The sequence below is a fragment of the Staurois parvus genome, unplaced genomic scaffold (assembly GCF_062004578.1).
Source record: "Staurois parvus isolate SC_StPar_1 unplaced genomic scaffold, SC_StPar_1.0 ptg000694l, whole genome shotgun sequence".
In the NCBI taxonomy this organism is placed as follows: domain Eukaryota; kingdom Metazoa; phylum Chordata; class Amphibia; order Anura; family Ranidae; genus Staurois; species Staurois parvus.
In genome coordinates, this window is record NW_028318490.1 from 4,857,225 (window position 1) to 4,878,525 (window position 21,301).

General features: G+C 40.9%; 1 protein-coding gene across 1 annotated transcript; it reads left to right on the top strand.

Annotated features, from left to right (window-relative positions):
* Positions 1-1,566: 1,566 nt before the first annotated feature.
* LOC149446210 (microtubule-associated protein 1 light chain 3 gamma-like) lies at positions 1,567-16,620 on the top strand. Its single transcript, XM_089652769.1, has 4 exons — positions 1,567-1,818; positions 5,741-5,796; positions 12,737-12,843; positions 15,803-16,620. The coding sequence occupies exons 1-4, from the start codon at positions 1,749-1,751 to the stop codon at positions 15,960-15,962; spliced, it is 393 nt and encodes a 130-aa protein (XP_089508895.1). The 5' UTR covers positions 1,567-1,748; the 3' UTR covers positions 15,963-16,620.
* Positions 16,621-21,301: the final 4,681 nt, after the last annotated feature.

Consider the following 21,301-nt stretch of genomic DNA (forward strand, 5'->3'; position numbering starts at 1 on the left):
TGTTATGTGTATTTATTATTTTTGTAAATGTCCTGCTTTCCGAAATACTCCTGAAGAAGCAGATAAAACACAAAACATGTTAAAAAGAACTGGTCAAATGTTTCAGACTTTATCATCTAGTCTATGGTACTATCAGTACCAATCCAGTTGTAAGAGAGCTTTTATTGTATTTTTGGCATAGTATTGTTTGATGCTTTTCATTTAATGAATGTAATAAACAATCTTATTTTAAACATATATATGTTGTAATGTCTATGGCAGTACCATGAAAGTCCACTTGGCCTCAAATACAATGAGAGTATAAGGTGAAGAGCCAGCAACTCATTCTTCCGATAAATGTACTTTATCAATAAAGGTTACAGCAGCTTAGGCATTTTGAAAAAAAACCTTGTTCATAGCCATAAAACAACTCAAAACAAACATTTAAATACTAGACATAAAGAAAATCACTGTAAAAATACCTCCCACTGCACATGGCTCCATAAATAGATTAATTAGTCCATTATCCATCAGGTGTTTTGGATGTTACTTGCAGATGTGAGGAAAACAGCAAAAGACAACTATAAGATAGCAAAAATGACAAAATATTTAAAAAAGTAAAAATAGAACATTATACAAAATTATATAAAAATATAGCTATACATTCCGGGCAGAAAGATCATGAGCAGGGTACTTATGTATGATGTATAATAAAGGAATATAGTACAATGTTTTTTTCTGTTAGTGTCAGTGGGATAAAATAAGTCCCACTATTGGTGTCAGTGGGAAAATGTAAGCCTCATTATTGGTGTTTCACTGACACTGAGGTCATCACAGAGGACAAGAGGGCACTCTACGTCTGGAGGAAAAGAAATTTAATCTCCAAACACGGAAAGGTTTCTTCACAGTAAAAGCTGTGAAAATGTGGAATAGACTCCCTCAGGAGTTGGTTCTGGCCAGCTCAGTGGATTGCTTCAAAAAAGTCCTGGATTCTTTCTTGGATACACAGAATATAACTGGATACTAACATTTATAGGTAAAGTTGATCTAGTGAATATCGGGGGATCAGGAAGGAATTTTTATCTCAGCAGGAGCAAATTGGATCATGCTTTGCTGGGTTATTTTGCCTTCCTCTGGATCAACTGTGGGTTTAGGATTATAACTTTTTTTTATGGTTGAACTGGATGGACTTTTGTCCATCAGCCAGACTAACTATGTAACTAATGGTAGGACTTATTTTACTCACACTGACACCAACGTTGGGCTTATTTCACTTGGTTTTCTCATCAGTGTACCCCAGGCCTTATTTTGTCTAAAACAAGTCACATTAACCATAGAGATGTAAAAAGTTCAAAAAGTGAATAATCACTATGCTCTAATTTGATTGTAGAGGTGTTTTTTAAGTCTGTTTTTCCTGACTAAAGAATACCGCACATCTAAATACCCTATTTATAGAACATGCAGTTCTTACATATAGGTGTAACCTCTGCTGTCCACGTGTCTTCTGACCAGAATGTTCAGTAAATCCTGTGCAGAGAGCGTCAATCACTAGTGATGGTCCTGCTGAGTTCAGTTCTACAGCTGGGTGTGAGGTGTGTAGAGGGCAATTCAGGCATTCCTGGAACAAGAAGGAGGGAGTGAGCTGCCAGATGTAACTGGTTTCAGCTGCTTACCACTTATAAAGAGAGGATGGTGGCTGTGGATGGAAAGCCACACAAAGAGAGACCAAGGGCCACACAAAGAGAGACCGAGGGCCACACACAGTGAAAATGTCCCCACTTGGGAGCAGCACCAGCCTGGAACTAAACCTATTGTCCTTCAAGCAAAGGAAACGACTAGGTATGGAGAGTTACAATGATATGTGATGGTGTATGTACTGGTGTCTAAAAATTGGGGATTGGCTTTATTCGGGTCTTCTTTCTGGAAGATTATTAATATTAACGTTTTACTGTAGCCCATAGATTATTAAATCTTGGATCATAGCAAAGCTCTCTATTTTTAGGGCAGGTCAACAGATGGGTTTATGAAATGCTCCATGTGCAATGTGTAGTTATGGGAAATATTCAGTAAGAAATTAGACTTCTTTCTTCACAGGGGCGGACTGACAACTCATGGGGCCCCCAGGCAATAGGGGATCATGGGGCCCCTGTGTCCTTGCCCAAACTCAAAAAAGCCTATGAAAAAGGTACCAGGGGCATCTCATGGGGCCCCCTACTGACCCCGGGCCCTCAGGCAGTGCCCGAGTTTCCAAATGGTCAGTCCGCCCGTTTCTTCATTTTAATGGAATATGCCCTGTGCTGTGCAAGCTTTAAAGTGTGTAGTATGAAAACCCTAACCCTAGGAAATTCTCTTACTTGCTCCCTTTTAGTCTGTTAAATATACCATTGGAAGAATGTTGTTATATCCATTTGATAAGCCTAAAAAGAAAAAGAGTTGATCATCTTGGAAATTCAGAGTTGTCCTGAGTCCTGTGCATACTTTGTTTTATCTCAAAAAGCCCTTGTAGTTCTTATCTTGTATTTTGTAGAGACTTGAGATTAAAGTTGGCCATACACGTTTTTTTTCCAGCCAGTGGACTGAATGAAAAAAAAAACTAACAGATTTCTCCATCTACAGAAATGGGGTGGATGGAAGAATCCTTTGTCTTCTGACAGTGGCATCCACAGCTGTCAGAATACACTGATCAGCGGCTGCAGCTAACTGGCTGCAGCTTCTGGTCAATGCAAAATTTTTCAGCATGTTCCTTTGTCAGAAGTGGATTTAACAATCAAATTCTGTTGAGAAGGGGAGCCCACACACTGATTGAAATTCTGCTGGTTCCATGCGGGACCTGTGATTGAGCAGTTTAGCAAAAGACAGCAGCAGGGCTAACAATATTCAGCCCACATCATGGCTTAGGAAACTGAGTGCATTTCTAGCAGTAGATTGGGGATTTTCCTGTACCGTACTTTTGCTGCAAGGAAAGTGAAAACAGGTACTGTAGTTTCTGGAGACATTCTAATTATTACTACTGACCTCACACAGAACTCAGTGGCCTTTAGTTGTACCCTTCAGTGGGCATATAATTTTCTGCTGGGAATAGTAAGATATTCAAAACTTACTGTTTTAAAGCAACCTGGCTTTATTGGTCATTTTGTTTGCAATTAGAGAGATTGTAAGGGAAACGCTACTAGTAGCTAATCTATGAATCTCAATGTTTACTAAAATAACTATCGTTTGTTGCGGAGCGCTACAACCAGACCCAGCTTAACCTCCCTAACGGTATTCCCGAGTGTAGCTCAGGGTAAAATGTCTGTACCAAAAGCAGTAACCCTGAGCTACACTCGGGCTTACCATGCGGCGCTGCATAGGGAGTCCCTGCAGCACTTACATTGTCCTTTGCTCCCGCGATGTGTCCCCTGCAGCGTCCCCAGCCATCTCCTCCAGCTGATGCCGGCATCCGGCTCCTGTGTTCCGGTCCCTGTGACGTCAGAACGTACGCCAGCGGCGGGAAATTTGAAAATTTAAAAAAAATGTCATTTTTTTCAAAACTATTTTACATAGTAAAACATTGCTGTTTCAACCCATTTCACATACATTTTGTCCCTAGTGCTTTGTCCTGTCCCCTGTCTGCATTTTGAATGTTCTTTCTGCCTGGAAACTGAGAAACATCCATGGCGTCCAAAAAGTGTCCCTTTAGGTCAAAAGCGGGTTTAGATCAGCTAAAGAACAGCGATAGTAAATCAGAACCACTTGCAGAATTGAGTGATAATGATTCGTGGAGAAATTCGTCATCAGACACTGAAAACGATTTTGCGACTTTGCTCAGCAATGTGCGAACTTGGCGCTATATTTCAAATTTCAGTGTTTTTGGTTTGATTATATTATTGAATTAAATGTAATATTATTATATTATTATTTTTTACGATCATTTATTAAATTATAATTTATGATTTTGTGTTTCAAATTTTATCATATCCGGAATGTTTAATAGACTCTTGTTCGGACAGATTTCAGTGAGTTATTCCTAAATATTACAGCCTACAATAAAAAAACTACATATTTCCATGCAAAATAATAGTACCGCTTTCAGCACCAAAAATCTGAAATAATCATACCGCTAGGGAGGTTAAAGGGGATGCTGGGGTAGGCTATGCCCCTACAGTTTTTTGTTGTGCCCCCAGATCTCAGAGAGTGCATCCAACTAATCTATGAGACTTGATGGGGACAGTTGATGTAAGGGGACACTCTGATAAAGCAGCTGATGTAAGGGGGTACTCTGATGGGGACAGTTGATGTACGGGGGTACTCTGATGAGGCAGCTGATGTAAGGGGGCACTCTGATATGACCATTTTATGTAAGGGGCACTCTGATGAGGCAGCTGATGTAAGGGGGCACTCTGATATGAACATTTTATGTAAGGGGCACTCTGATGAGGCAGCTGATGTAAGGGGGCACTCTGATGAGGACACCTGATGCAAAGGAGACTCTAATAGGAACCCTGATGTAAGTAGAAACTATGAGGAGGACTCCTGATGTAAGAAAGGACTCTGATAAGAACTCAAGGTTCTGCTTAAGCATCTCAATCTATTGATAGCCTAATACATACAAGAATTCTCTGTTCACTCCTGCACCACCTCTACATTACTATGACAGCATGCCTAGTGAACGGGGAATACTGGTTCCATGCATCTCTGTCAAATTATTGACATTATGCCCCCTGACTTTTTTTGCTGCACCCCCAGATCAAATAGGATGACTTCTGTACAACCACCCTGCCCATGCATTGACCAAAATTCAGGCAGTCCCTTCTGAACCTTCCAAATTCTTTAGTTTGTCTCATCCCTGTAACTGAAACATTCTGCAAGAGTTTTTTCTTTTGAAAGAACAGACTTACAGGCAGGATCACCAGGTGAAAATAGAAGAAAACACAAAAAACCTAAAAAGAAAACACAGTGGCTAAGTGGTTGGTACTTTGGTTGAGCAGCACTAGTGTCTTTGGTTGTAATCCCAACCATAGCACTACCTGCCTGGAATTTGTATGTTCTCTCTGTGCCTGTGTGGGTTTCCTCCCACATTTCAAAGACATGTTAGCAGGTTAATTGGCTCCTGTCTAAATTGGCCCTAGTATGTGTATGTATAAAAGTGAGATAGGGGCACCCTCTATATGGGCGGCACAGTGGCTTAGTGGTTAGCACTTCCACCTGGCAGTACTAGCATCATTGGTTCAAATCCCAACCATGGCACCACCTGCCTGGAGTTTGCATGTTCTGCCTGTGTGGGTTTCCTCTGGGTACTCCAGTTTCCTCCCACACTCCAAAGACATGTTAGCAGGTTAATTGGCTCCTGTCTAAATTGGCCCTAGTATGTGTATGTATACAAGTGAGATAGGGACCTTAGACTGAGGGCAGGGACTGCTGTGAATGTATAATATACAGTATATGTAAAGCACTGGCACTATATGAGTACCTGTAATAAAAATATAATCTTTATAACAGGTACAAGATAACTTCCTAAGAATATTATTTCTTTGGTTCAAATCTTGTTGGTTTTTTCATGTTTAGTGAAACATTTTCAGTCTTTAGTGCATGACCAGTGTACTGGTGATTGTGAAGCAAAAAAAGACAAAAAAAAAAACAAAAAAAGAAAACTGCAAGGGTCCGATCATGTTTCCTTGTATGTTACAAGTACAATTGCCTGTTGGTGTTTTACAGTTAAAATATATATTTTGGAGTTGAAAAGCTTTGTAATATGATATATATTTATCTATGGTTCTTGTAGACAGCCGAATCCATGAGGCGAACAGAGTAAAGAGCAGATTCCCCTGCAAAATCCCGGTAAGAAGTAGCACTTCTTTGTCCATTTATACATTTTCAAACTAACAGGCCAGCTATAGGAAGAAGAAAGACACAAAGCACCTATCAGAAAGTTCCTGCCAATAACAGCAAACCAATAACATGGCATTACAAATCCTCCAGCACTCTCTACCTTAAAGAGATGATTTCCATTTTCTGTGTAGAGTCTTTTTTTGCTAAATTCTACGCATTGATTTTGGCCATTTTAGAACATCAGTTTAAACATAAATTGAAATCATTCAAGATGTAGGGGTCAATTCACTAGCGGCAATATTTGTGGTTTTTTTTGGAACTATCCCATACAATAATGAAAAAGTATATTCATCAGAGTAAAATATCAAATTTTAGGTAACTATTGCAAATTCATTAAAAATGTGAAGTTATAGACATTTGATATTTTAGGGATGTTCAAAATAACAATGAGGGGAACTCTGCACTGGCCAGTAAGTTTAACCACTTTCTGCCTGTCCACACTACAGGTACTGAAGGCAAGCAGCACAGCCAGGCTAGGCGACATACCTGTACATTGCCGTCTGGATTCTGGGTTTCTAGTGCACATGCGCACACACCTGCTGACCCCTGCTATGATTGGATGCAGCATGAGTTTGTCAGCATGTTTCAGCCAATGATTTTGTCTGAAACCTTCTTATCGGTTGTGTCCAATCCCAGCACAAAGTTCTGTGTTTACAAACACACAAAACTCTATGTAAGAAGAGCGATCTGGTTGTTTCTTTTCCCTGAAAAGCAGGGGGAAAAACAGCCAGATCTGTGAGTAAAAGCAGCACATATTATACACATTACACATGTTAGGCACACAGTTAACCCCACTGGTGTATTTAGGTTTTGTGCTACCCTAGGCAACACAAAAATCCTGCAACACACTGCCCTGCACCTGAATACATATGAACCTAGCTAAAGGATGTTTTCATTGTTCCATTTCTGTGTGCCTTCATTTGTAAAACAATCTTCCTCTGATGTTACCCTCTTTACCCTTTAAAAAAAATTGTGATAAAACGTAAAAATAACACTAGGATTAAGTGTTTAATATCACAAAAATCAAATATTTAACCACTTGCCGTCCACCTGCTGTTTATAAACGGCAGGGCGGTGGCACTCCAGGGGCGGGTTGCCATTCATAAACGGCACCCGACTTTTCTAGCTGTGCACGCTCCCTGGGAGCGCGCACCACTGCGATCCGGTGCCCGCTGTGTCCTCCGGACACAGTGAAACACTGATCGTCGGACGGGACCTCTGTACGAGGTCCCGATCATGTGATCACTGATTAGCCAATCAGTGATCACATGCAAAGTACTAAGCAGGATGTCACTTCTGACGTCATTGCTTACTACGTGTGAAATCTGTGAATGATCACAGAGGTCACATGGTACAAGGCTATTCACAACAGCCTTGTACCATGTGACCAATCACAGCTCACTCAGTGTTTCTCAATGGCTGCAAGAATGCAGACAGAGAGAAAGAGAAATGATTGCTTTTACATCCTATATGGGTGTAAAAGCAATCACTAAAAAAAAAAAAAAAAAAAAAAAAAAATCTTCATCACCCCCCACAAGTAGTACAGTGTCACCATGGTGACACTGTACTGCTAGGGTGACAGTATGTAAAAAAAACAAAAAAAACCCCCATAAATATGAAAAAATAAAATAAAAATGTAAAAAAAAGTTTAAAAATTATAATTTTTGGTTATAAACTAATTTGGCTTATTTTTTTTTTACTAAAAATATAACGGAATACATTTTGGTCAAGATTTATGATGAAAGATTATTTATTTGCAAAATTTTATAAGAAAAACATTTTTTTAAAAATTTTTTGGACTTTTTCATTTACATAGCAAAAAAAATAAAAATCCCAGCGGTGAATAAATACCACCAAAATAAAGCTTTATCTGTCTCAAAAAAAGGTAAGAAATGCATATGGGTACAGTATTGCATGACCGCGCAATTGTCATTCAAAGTGTGATAGCGCTGAAAATTGCCCTGGACAGGAAGGGGGTAAAAGTGTCCAGACAGGAAGTGGTTAAAGCATTTGTTAAGTAACACTTTTTTTTTTTGTGAATTGACTACTTGACAGACACAAGTTAAAATAACTCGTGGTATTTATCTCAAAAGTAGTCAATTCATTAAAAAACATACAATATTTATCAAATGTGTTTAATATTTGTGTTTTGCAAAATGTATCACTTACAGTACATTTAGCATTAGTTTTGGCATTTTTCACATGCTTTTTTTTTACATGCCAACACTGCACCAGAGGAAGATAGTTCTGTAAATGAATGCAAACAAAAATATTATGAAACTGACAACATTGTAGTGTGCTTTCATTCACAGAACAATCTTCCTCTGGGGAAATGTTACAATTTACTTTCATTCCTGAGTTCAGAGCAGAACATTTCCACATTAGATACATTGTATACTTTTAACTTACTGGCCAGTGCAGAGTTCCCCTCATTGCTATTTTGTACATTGCTAAAATACTGACTGCCTACTGGCAGATGATAAACAACAAATGTGTGTGTCTTTAGGCTACTTTTACACTTTTACACTGATCCAGCGCAAAAACGCATATGCTTTTATTGCCGCCTTTCTACAGCGCTTTAACCGTGATTGCGGTGCGTTTTTAAAGGACACGTGATTCAAAAACTGCAGCAAAATGCATCCCGGGTGCGTTTGTGAAGCGTTTTGGCCATGTTTCCTATTGATTTCAATGCGGAGGTGTGTTTTCGGTGCATTTTTTTTTAAACTGAACAAACACGCTCCTTAAATGCTGCAAGCAGGATTTTTAGACCACAACGGAAGCGCGACACCCCAAGGTGAAAACATACATAGACATACATAGGGAAGCATTTTTCATGAGCTCTACTAGTACTTTTTTTTTTTTTACACAAAAGTGCTTCAAAATCTCAGTGTGGGGCCCTTAGTGAATTGACTTTAATCATTTCTCTCTTTTTTTTTTTTCTGCGGTATTTACCTCATATTCAATATTTTACTTTGAAGAATTTTCTTTTTATAATCTTATTTGATATTTCCGAAAATGTGACCTTTATATCGCATGCAAAATCCATTGTGAATTGACCCCATAAACCGCATCAGTTATTTTAAGGCAAGAATTCATGCAATATTTAGCTCTTGGTGAATTGACCTCTGGGTTCCCAGATATTTGATAACGTTCTCTGTTCATTTAGGCTGGATTCACACTGATGCAGTGTGGAATTTGACGAGTTTTCTGTGCGAATTCCGCACCACATCAGAATTGCACTCCGTTCATGTAAACCGATTCGGGTGTGTATATTAAGTTAACAACACCCCTAAATCGGTCTGCAAAATGCAGTGCAATGTGCAGAATCGGATCACATAGGTATGAATACCCATCTGATCCGATTCTAGTGGGGACCCAAAAAAGGGTCCTCCAACTTTTTGGTGTGGTGTGCTATGAGCCATACATAATGTATGGCTCCAATCGCACCGCACACAAATCGCATGTGATTTGCACAAGAATGCGGTACGGTTCCTCTGCGAATCACATGCGGTGTACTGCACCGCATTAGTGTGAACCCAGCCTCAAAATTTTGAGTTCCTGACAGTTTTGTGTTTATTAAAAGTCAGCAGCTACAAAAACTGTAGCTGCTGACTTTTAACCACTTCCTGTCCGGACACTTTTACCCCCTTCCTGTCCAGGGCAATTTTCAGCTTTCAGCGCTATCGCACTTTGAATGACAATTGCGCGGTAATGCAACACTGTACCCATATGAATTTTTTACCATTTTTTTGAGACAGATAAAGCTTTATTTTGATGGTATTTATTCACCGCTCGGATTTTTTTTTTGCTATGTAAATGAAAATGTCCAAAAATTTTTTTAAAAAGTGTTTTTCTTATAGAATTTTGCAAAAAAATTATATTTCATCATAAATCTTGGCCAAAATTTATTCCATTATCTTTTTAGTAAAAAAGAAATAAGCCAAATTAGTTTATAACCAAAAATTATAATTTTTAAACATTTTTTTTACATTTTTATTTTATTTATTTATATTATTATTTATGTTTTTTTTTGTTTTTTTTACATACTGTCACCCTAGCAGTACAGTGTCACCATGGTGACACTGTACTACTTGTGGGGGGTGAAGAATTTTTTTTTTTACACTGATTGCTTTTACACCCATATAGGATGTAAAAGCAATAATTTCTCTTTCTCTGTGTCTGCATTCTTGCAGCCATTGAGAAATACCGTGTGAGCTGTGATTGGTCACAGCTTGTCACATGGTACAAGGCTGTTGTGAATAGCCTTGTACCATGTGACCTCTGTGATCATTCACAGATTTCACACGTAGTAAGCAATGATGTCAAAAGTGACATCTTGCTTACTACTTTGCATGTGATCCCTGATTGGCCAATCAGTGATCACATGATCGGGACCTCGTACAGAGGTCCCGTCCGACGGTTGGTGTTCCACTGTGTCTGGAGGACACAGCGGGCACCGGATCGCGGTGCTGCGCGCTCCCAGGGAGCGCTTAAGCAGGGTGCGGGGAGGCCGTTTATAAACACTCTGCACATGCTCAGTTTGGTGTGTATTGCTAGAGAGGTTTTTTTTTTCTTGGGAATCCTGAGTGTATGTGATCAGCACAGGGCCAATTAGCATTGTTCAGACAGAGGTCAGGGGTCCTGCATGCTCCTAGAGCAGAAAGAAAACTCCTCCTACAAGCTTTAACCAGTGCTTGGCTGGACACTGATACAAGTCACAAGATTGCTCTAACTGTTGATGAGAAAAGGTATTTAACAGTTTATATTTACTAAAATAATTGCAGTTCCATGTTGTTCTATTGGAGACCCCAGATATAGTGAATGCAGAGTCCTGGGTTTAGAAACACTTTAAGCCAGGCCATAGATGGAGCAAAAGCCAACCCCGCCAGGAGAAAAGTGATTTCTAGCGGCTATAACAGCCCCTAGCAATAATCGCATGAAAAATCCAGCAGGCTGGTTGTACCCAGGTTGATCAATCGATCAACTTGGGTATATTCAGCCTGCCCATACATGGTTAGAATCTTGGACGATCCCTGTTGAACCAAGCAGGATTCCAACAGCCTATAGCTTGCTTAAGGCAGGTCATACATTATATAATTTTCTTGTATAATTTTCATGTATATAATAATTTTCTTGTATATAATAAACAGCACTTTCAATTTGTATGCAATCAGGCAGGCCTTTGCACTACATACGTGATGCTAAATCTAAAAGAAATTTTACAAAAATTGTACAAGAAAATTGTACAATGTATAGCCAGCTTAACATTTAGGGCCAGTTAAAGACCAATAAAGGGTATTTTTCTACTTCCTGGAGTTCAGGCATTGAAAACACTTATTGGCACTTCTAACTACTGTTTGCATGACTTTTGTGAAACTAAAACCGGCTGTAGATGGATCGAATCTTGGCCGGTTCAGCAGGGATCAGCTGAAATTCGAATCATCAATGGGTAGGCTGCCATCCATCGATTTGGGTACAACCAGCCTGTCAAATTTTTTACACATGATCACTGCTGGTGGCTATAGCCACTAGCACTAATCATTGTGTTCTGTCAGCAGGGAAGAATCCCCTCCAGCAGAACACAATAGCATTGCAGGAGGGATTCCTCTATCAACTCTTGACTGTGTAGATGGGAGAGTCAAGAAATTTTCTTTCCAGCAGCCTGTGGTTGCCCAAGACTGGCCAGTGATTATGCAATTTTCTTTCCTTCAACCACGGGTTGAAGAAAAAAAAATTGCTCACATTCCCCATCAGCACAGTCTGAGTTGATAGGGGAATCCCTCCTGCAGCGCTGTTGTGTTCTGACAGGAGGAGGATTCCGTGCCGTCAGAATAGAAAGATCACTGCTGGTGGCTATAACTGCTGGAAGTGATCGAATGGAAAATAACCTTACAGGCTGGTTGTACTGAAGTCGAACGATAGATCAACTTCAGCACAACCAACCTGCCTATAGATGCATTGAAATTCGATCTGTCTATTGCCAGCTTAAGGCAGTCCATACATGAATCATTTTTTTTTTCAACCAGTAAGTCTAACAAAAAAAAAATTAATTTAAACATTTGATGTGGATGGTGGAATGCCTCCTCATGGACATGTGATCAGTGTTGCTGGTGATACTGATTGTTTGTGAAAAACCCATCAGGTTGGTTGTACACAAGTTGATTGATTGTCTGAATTTCAATGCATGTATGGCCGGCTTACAGCAGCCCATACATAATCTTTTTTTTTTGTTCAACCAGCTGGTTGAACAAAAAAAAAGACTCAACACACATAGTGTGTGGCTGGGGGAATTACTCCCACTGAATCACTCCCCACCATTAGAACTGATTACACTGATCAGCACTGCAGGCTATAGCAGGTGGCTCTGATCATGCAGAAATTTTCCAACAGGCTGGTTGTACAGAAGTTGATTGGCAGGTCGACTTCTGTACAACCAACCTACCCATACATGGATCTAATTCGTCCGGGCCCTCTTAAACTGACTGAATCTCGATCCATGTGTGGCCGGTTTTACAGTTTATTAATTAAATAATTGTATATGCAGAAATATCTTCAACACCCCAAAGCACAATATCTTGCTAAGTGCATTCCTAGTGTAGACTCAGTAAAATTTTGCATGAGGATGTTTATTTTTAGCCAAAACTATAATTTTCTAAAAACTCACTTTAAAAAAAAAAATTTAAAAATCCTTCCTCTGGTGTGTTAGCTTTGTAAATTCGGTATAGCTGTGAATTTTTCTTCTGCTCAACTATTATACCAAATGTTTACAGGGTCCAAGTATTGTCCATAATCATTGTACAGCCATTGTCCAGTTATATATGAGAGAACCCAGGTAGCATATTGGCCTGCAACAATCCAGAGGGGTCTGATAAAAATGTCTCTGTTCCAGGTTATAGTGGAGAGAAGCAGTCGTGAAAAATTGCTGCCTCAGCTTCAGAAAATCAAATTCCTAGTTCCCCCGGAAATCACCATGGGACAGTTTGTCGATATGATAAGGTGAGCAGAATACAAGTATATGGATAAAAGACCAGTGGCCATTGACCATTGAGTTGTATGAACACAAATGACATATTAACCACTTTCCCTCCAGAGGATTCACCCCCCTTCCTTACCAGACTATTTTTTTTTTCAGTATGGCACTGCATTGCTTTAACTGACAATTGCACGGTCATGCAACGCTGGACCCAAATTAAATTTATGTCCTTTTTTGGTGTGTATTGCTAGAGTTTTTTGTTGGGAGATTGCATGTGATCCGCACAGGGCCAGTCAGACAGAGGGTCAGGGGTTATGCAGCTTCATAGGACAATCAGGGGTCAATAAGGGCAGTCTGTGGCAGACTCATGCCAATCACCTCTCTACACGTTTCGTCCTTGTAGACGTCTTCAGTGGAATTTATTAGTTACTATACATAATTTATTAGTTTACGTAATTAATTAATGAATTCGTTCATTCATTATTGTTTCACAATTGGTCACAAATTTAGTTCACACTGAGCACAGGAGGTGTTTTTTTTTATACAAAGATTTATTGTATCATATTGCAAGGCATGGTAGTGCTGTGTGTTGTGTTACAAAAAAGGGGTCAGATCTGATTTTTGATATGCTGGGGTATGTTGGCAGCTCATTAAAACTGAATGGGCTGCCTTAACACAATGCACAAAAAAATATGTATTAACGCACCACACAAATGTAAATGGGCAGGAAAGGAATTATGGGAGCCAGCACTGGCAGCTTGGAAAGGGGATATACAGTGTGATTGTGTGTGTGTAGAAGAACACAGTCTGCTGAACATAATACTACACAAACATTAGATGTTGCCATGGTTTAATTGCACATAACATGTAAACATTCACAGTGCAGGGAGGAGAAAGTGTGTGAACCTTTGGACTTAATAACTGGTTGACCCTCCTTTGGCAGCAATAACCTCAACCAAACGTTTCCTGTAGTTGCAGATCAGACCTGCACAACGATCTGGAGTCATTTTGGACCACTCCTCTTCACAAAACTGTTTCAGTGTAGCAATATTCTTGGGATGTCTGGTGTGAATCGCTCTCTTAAGGTCATGCCACAGCATTTCAATCGGGTTGAGGTCAGGACTCTGACTGGGCCACTCCAGAAGGTGTATTCTGTGCTGTTGCTGAATTACTTGTATGCTTTGGGTCATTGTCCTGTTGCATCACCCATCCTCTGTGGAGCTTCAGTTGGCGGACAGATGGTCGTATGTTTTCCTGCAAAATGTCTTGATAAACTCTGGAATTCATTTTCCCATCAATGGCAACAATCCATCCAGGCCCTGAGGCAGCAAAGCAGCCCCAAAGCATGATGCTCCCTCCGCCATCTTTTACAGTGGGGATGAGGTTTTGATGTTGGTGTGCTGTGCCTTTTTTTCTCCACACATAGTGTTGTGTGTTCTTCCCAAACAACTCAATCTTGGTTTCATCTGTCCACAGTATATTTTGCCAGTAGTGCTGTGGAACATCCAGGTGCTCTTTTGCAAACTTCAAACGTGCTGCAATATTCTTTTTGGGCAGCAATGTCTTCTTCCGTGGTGTTCTCCCATGTACTCCATTCTTGTTTAATGTTTTCCTTATTGTAGATGTGTCAACAAAAATGTTAGCATGTGCCAGAGATTTCTGTAGGTCTTTAGCTGACACTCTGGGATTCTTCTTTACCTCATGCAGCATTCTGCGCTGTGCTCTTGCAGTCATTTTTACAGGACCACCACGCCTAGGGGGAGTAGCAACAGTGCTAAACTTTCTCCATTTGTAGACAGTCTGTCTTACCATGAACACATGAACTTCAAGGCTTTTGGAGATACTTTTGTAACCCTTTCCAGCTTCATGCAAGTCAACAATTCTTGATCGTAGGTCTTCTGAGAGCTCTTTTCTGCGAGGCATGGTTCGCAACAGACAGTGCTTTTTAAAACCAGTAAACCCAAAACAGGTGTGTGTTTTTTAAGGGCAAGACAGCTGTCAGCAACACATCCAATATCATCACACTGATTGGAGTCAAGGTTGGCTCACTCCTGGCTCCAATTAGCTCTGGGAGAAGTAATTAAGCTAGGGCCTCACATTCTTTTTCCTCCCTGCACTGTGAATGTTTACACATTATGTGCAATTAAACCATGGCAACATCTAATGTTTGTGTAGTATTATGTTCAGCAGACTGTGTTCTTCTATTGTTGTGACTTAGATGACGTTCAGAGCACATTTTATGCCCAATTCATGCAAAACTCCACGTAATCCCTAGGAGTTCACATACTTTTTCTTGCAACTGTATGTGTGTGTATATGTATGTATATATATATATATATATATATATATTTGTGTGTGTGTGTGTGTTTTTTTTAAGAGTGTAATGTTATCAGTGTTCCAGTGTTTCTTTCCCTGTTATTTTAGACCCAGTGATGATGTAATCACTTTTCTTTGTTCTTCTCTATGCAATGCAGACATATGATGGCTGGTGGAAGGGGCAGGCAGGTGTTGTACATTGCTTCCATCACATCATCCTGCCTCAGTACTCATCTCAAAAGCCCTGAACCCTGATGCAAGCTGTGGGCTGGTTTCTGGGGAGGAGTTATGCAATTATCAAAATGCCTTGATGGGTCCATGAAAGCCTGAAAGAGTGGACATTCCTAGGCAGGCTTCATTTGCATACAGATTGAAGGAACTGAAATCTAATAAATGAAAGGGGCAGGCCAAGCTCAGTTAGGCTGAGGAGGCTGACTAGAAGATGGTGGACATCATGCAGCCTGTTAATGAAGCAGGCTCTAGCTAACTTACTGAAGCTTCTAATGTACACTTTGAGAAGCTCACAGTGTGCAGCGAAATCACAGGAAGTAATTCAGTACAGGAGAGGAGCCTATACAACTGTGCAAAGACTGAAGGGAAGGTTGAAGTTCACATTTTTTTAAATCAATTCTTCAGTACTTCTTTCTTTCTTTTCTTTCTTTTCAGGAGCAGACTCTCCCTGCTTTCCTCCCGCTCTCTTTGTGTGATGGTCAATGAGCGTCAAATGCCCAGTTTATCAATGACAATGCTGGAAGTATATACTGCACATCGGGATCAAGACGGTTTTCTCTACGTGACTTACATGTCTCATGAAGTGTTTGGTTGACGTGCCTTCTTTGAACCCCCCCACCCCTCCCCAGGGATAATTCTTCTATGATTTGGAAAGGTGTAGCTTTGTCAGGCTGTAGCAAAGAACGAGCTACGTGATGTTAGACGCGCCCCATTCATCCTCTGCACGGACAAATAACGAGGACCTGAGATATTTAGAAGAGAAGATGGACAATTCTCATGGAAGTGTTAATTGTCTGATGGCATATTCATATGACCTTTAACAGATATTTGAGGGTTTCACCAATAACTTCAATGTTGAAATATACAGTACATGTCAAAGGCCTGGAGTGGAATCATATAGTATATCGGGATAGAGCTGAAACATGGAAATAACATCTTCCAAATATATAAGAACTTAGTTAACCTGTTGTAGTTTTCAGTGAAGAACTCTAACCCAAGCAACCTATTAAATATTGGAAAACTCTACCACAATGGTATGAGCTATAATGCAGTTTGTTGAAGATAGCAGTCTTACAGCAGTTTACTCCAAAGTAATGTCTTCAGGAATACATTGGAAACAAAGGATATCTTTTCATTGTTTTTCATCTATTTTAAAGGACAAAAAGTAAAATCTATTATGTTGTATGTACATAGTTCATTAGCTGCTTATTATATCAGCATGTACATTAATAAAAAAAAAAAAAAAATTCTACTTAAAGTGTATCTAAACCAAATTTGTTCTTGCACATATAGACCCTGATTTACTATTGTGCCTAGGTGCATTTCCATGGGCGAACGTCTAATTTTTACTAGCGACCGTCTACTTTTACCCTGCTAAGAGATTTACTAAAGAGAAGCGTCAACAACTAGATGCCAAATCAAATTTACTAACGAGACACAGATCAGGAATCAGACTCAAAAAGCAGACTTGCTAAGAGGCACATCTAACACCATGAAAAATCACTGCAGAAACATGTTCACTTTGAAATTTGCTTTGCCAAATATCAGGACTTCACTTTAAACAATATCTGCCATTTCAAAAAAAAATTAAAATGTGTTAAAAAGTTTTTTTTGTAAGCAAGTCGACACAGTGAAAAACTAGACGCTCGTGCAATTTATTTGGCCGATATAAATGCGCATGTGCAGAACACATTTTAGACGTCCTCTGTGGGCACTTGCTTATTAGCCACTGTTCAATAGTAAATCTCTGTGATAATGTCTACACATTCCTGTAATGTTAGAGAATTTTGTTTTTTTTATTCATATTACCTGCTATTAATTACATCATACCTGGTAATACTATTAGCAAGGCCCTCGCTTTCCTAGGATGACTATGTTTACTCATCTGCAGCGTTGTCACTCTTTCCAACTACAAGTAGCCATGCTAACACACAGTACACAGGCACTTTTTTGCTGTAGTTACCGTAGTAAAACTGAAGTTCAGCTACTACTGGAGCACACATGTCTACAAGATGCTCCGAGAGTCTATAGCAGAGTTTCCCAACCTTTTTACCCCATAGGAACCCTTTGAAAAATGTTCAAGTTTTAGGGAACCCCTGCCAAGTTGCATTGGTCCTGGAACTATGCAGGCACTATCAGATGGGAGATAAATGAGTCACAGCTCAAAGGAACCCCTAGCAACCTCTTGAGGAACCCTAGTTGAGAATGGCTGATCTATAGCATGTGCATGGTGCAGAGAGAGAACAAAGTAAGCACTCATTCACACTTTGCGACAGCCCTTGCCACCACTCTGAAAAGTGATCCACAGTGGATTGATTTTTAAGGGCAGTTGACTGGTGGCTGGGAGGTGATAAGTTTTAACTCCAAAAAGCCCTAACCAGGGGCGGACTGACCATTTGGAAACTCGGGCACTGCCCAAGGGCCCGGGTCAGTAGGGGGCCCCATGAGATGCCCCTGGTACCTTTTTCATAGGCTTTTTTGAGTTTGGGCAAGGACACAGGGGCCCCATGATCCCCTATTGCCCGGGGGCCCCATGATTTGTCAGTCCACCCCTGGCCCTAACTACCACACCACAACTGCTTGCATTACATGTTGCATGGCTCCATTTACTTAAATGAGGCATCATTTGTATTGCGGCCACAAATCACAGCATATGTACAACCCTACCTTCGAGGGGCTGTAAAATCGCAGGTCAACCACCTATTTTTACCACCCCCTTGTCGCCTGTGTGAAGGAGCCCTTAGGGGAAAATTATGGGGTTTTTTTTAACAAACAAAAGAATACTTTTTTAACTTACAGTGCAAAATATTATTTTGGCATAGTTTATTCTGCTTTACTATAGTCCAACCTAATTCAGTTCTAAGACCTCATTCACTCAGTGTGTACAATACCGTACACCCATGCAGGGCTGAATTTATATATAGTTTCTATCCTCTGAATAAGTAATGCTTATTCAAAAATTTTTTCAAAATATCAAACAAATAATATGTATATCTTTTGAAAAACACTACTATCAAATATAATATTAACCTAGGACCCTTTCCGTAAAGAAAATAAGACAAAAATATTTTTTACCAAAAAACCCTTTTTTTAGCAGCACAAATGACCAACTTTATAAATACATTTAAAAGTAAAAGGCCACACATTTATAGAGCCCCTTAAATTGCTTGTACCAGTCCATATGTTGCATATTGCATAAGAAGTATATTTGATGATTTTGTCTCTATGGTACCCCCAGGGTGTCTGAGTTCAAATACAGAGATAACACCGAATACTTCAGGCGGTATCCATAAAACACCAATCACAATACATTATAGATGCTACAATAACTCACCATATGGTGTGTAATAAAAATACAGTATAGCAAACAAAATAAGTTCTGCAAAGCTTCATGGCCGAGGACACTTATAGATAACAACATTCCAGTCCCCAGAGGACATTCTGTTTATGAAAATAAAAGTTGGTTAGTAAGCACCAAGCTAAGGTTGGTAAACCATAAATCCTTTCACAGAGTAGTCAAGAAATACAAAATTCTCCTTGTAAAATTAAAAAAAACACAGATTTATGTATATGTTATTATATGTCTATTCTCTACTTCTGCTATATACTGTTAAACTTATTAATAAAGATTCAGGTAAGAAAGTGAAAACTGCCAGTACCTGATCTCAGACTAGTGTGGGGTCTCTTTGCTTGTGCCAGCCCATTAGCTGTTTGAAAGGGAAAAATTCGTAATGACATTGACATTTTAAAGTTTATATGAGACTAATTTGGTTTATGTCTGCTTTATTTATTATTATTTATGCTGCCATACATTGTGCAGGCATGGTCCATTGTTATCACTGTAAGGAAGCTGCTCCCATGCAATGATGTGCAACCCCCATTACAGTGATTGCATGCAGATGGGAAGTGGTTGAAGATAAACATCACTGAAATGCAATAAGGGATGCAAAAAGGTTACAAAACAATTATTTAGGTAGAAAAACATGGCAATTGCTTATGATACATAGTGGTTTGTGTAGCGTGTAGTTCATGAAACCTTGAGGAAACCAACTCTGAGAGGCCCCAAAATGTTGACATTATAGGTGTACGCAGCCTATTGCATTAGGGTGTGCACCCCAAAGCTCAAACACACATGCGTGTGTGTGTATGTCTATTTATATAAGAAGTTAAGGAGCGCACTATGTACAGGGTTCAGGGCTAAAGAGTGTGGTATGTACAGGAGGCAGGGCTCGGGAGTGCTCCATGTACAGGGTTCAGGGCTAAAGAGTGTGCTATGTACAGGAGGCAGGGTTCGGGAGTGCTCCATGTACAGGGTGCAGGGCTAAAGAGTGTGCTATGTACAGGACGCAGGGCTCGGGAGTGCTCCACGAACAGGGTGCAGGGCTAAAGAATGTGCTATGTACAGGACGCAGGGCTCGGGACTGCTTCATGTACAGGGTGCAGGGCTAAAGAGTGTGCTATGTACAGGACGCAGGGCTCGGGAGTGCTCCACGTACAGGGTGCAGGGCTAAAGAGTGTGCTATGTACAGGACGCAGGGCTTGGGAGTGCTCCACGTACAGGGTGCAGGGCTAAAGAGTGTGGTATGTACAGGAGGCAGGGCTCGGGAGTGCTCCATGTACAGGGTTCAGGGCTAAAGAGTGTGCTATGTACAGGAGGCAGGGTTCGGGAGTGCTCCATGTACAGGGTGCAGGGCTAAAGAGTGTGCTATGTACAGGACGCAGGGCTCGGGAGTGCTCCATGTACAGGGTGCAGGGCTAAAGAGTGTGGTATGTACAGGAGGCAGGGCTCGGGAGTGCTCCATGTACAGGGTTCAGGGCTAAAGAGTGTGCTATGTACAGGATGCAGGGCTCGGGAGTGCTCCATGTACAGGGTGCAGGGCTAAAGAGTGTGCTATGTACAGGAGGCAGGGTTCGGGAGTGCTCCATGTACAGGGTGCAGGGCTAAAGAGTGTGCTATGTACAGGACGCAGGGCTCGGGAGTGCTCCACGTACAGGGTGCAGGGCTAAAGAGTGTGCTATGTACAGGACGCAGGGCTCGGGAGTGCTCCACGTACAGGGTGCAGGGCTAAAGAGTGTGCTATGTACAGGACGCAGGGCTCGGGAGTGCTCCATGTGCAGGGTGCAGGGCTAAAGAGTGTGGTATGTACAGGAGGCAGGGCTCGGGAGTGCTCCATGTACAGGGTGCAGGGCTAAAGAATGTGCTATGTACAGGACGCAGGGCTCGGGAGTGCTCCATGTACAGGGTGCAGGGCTAAAGAGTGTGGTATGTACAGGAGGCAGGGCACGGGAGTGCTCCATGTACAGGGTGCAGAGTTAAAGTGGTTCTTCACCCTAGAAATAAAAAAATTAAATCAGCAGATACAAATACTGTAGGTCTGTAGCTGCTGACTTTGAATAATAATACACTTACCTGTCCAGTGATCCAGTGCTGTCCTCACCTGCAGGGCCGTGGATAAGGGGATAAGGGGGTACAAACAGTCCTCCTGTACAGGGCCCAGGCTAGCAGGGGGAACCAGGCAGCTGGGTCAATCACATGTGGGCACTGGAGGGGGGGGTGGAAAATACTGGAACTGATCCCCTGTATGGTTCTCCCTGCAGCAGTTGAGGGATGGTCTTTTCTCCTCTCCCTCCCTGTGACTTTCAGCTGCTGCAGAGAGAGCCATACAGGGGATCGGTTAAAGTAATTGCCCCTCCTCCACTGCACCCACCACCCTCTCTATATGTTTTCCCCTTCTTCCCAGGCTACCCTATGTACATGGAGTAATTAGCATACCTCCCAACTTTTGAAGATGAGAATGAGGATTACTTTGGGGGGAGAGCGGTGTAATTTAAAGTGGGTGTGGTTAAAAGGTGGGTGTGGTTAAATTATGATGGCTGGGAGGGGACAATCTGGCACCCCCTTAGTGCCCCAACCACTATTCCTTTAGCTGCAGA

Bases quoted from the DNA above. Each gene is read 5' to 3' on its own strand.
- LOC149446210 (XM_089652769.1), top strand. From the start codon at position 1,749: ATGTCCCCACTTGGGAGCAGCACCAGCCTGGAACTAAACCTATTGTCC. The intron at 1,819-5,740 runs GTATGGAGAGTT...TGGTTCTTGTAG, and splicing joins CAAGCAAAGGAAACGACTAG to ACAGCCGAATCCATGAGGCG. The intron at 5,797-12,736 runs GTAAGAAGTAGC...TCTCTGTTCCAG, and splicing joins GATTCCCCTGCAAAATCCCG to GTTATAGTGGAGAGAAGCAG.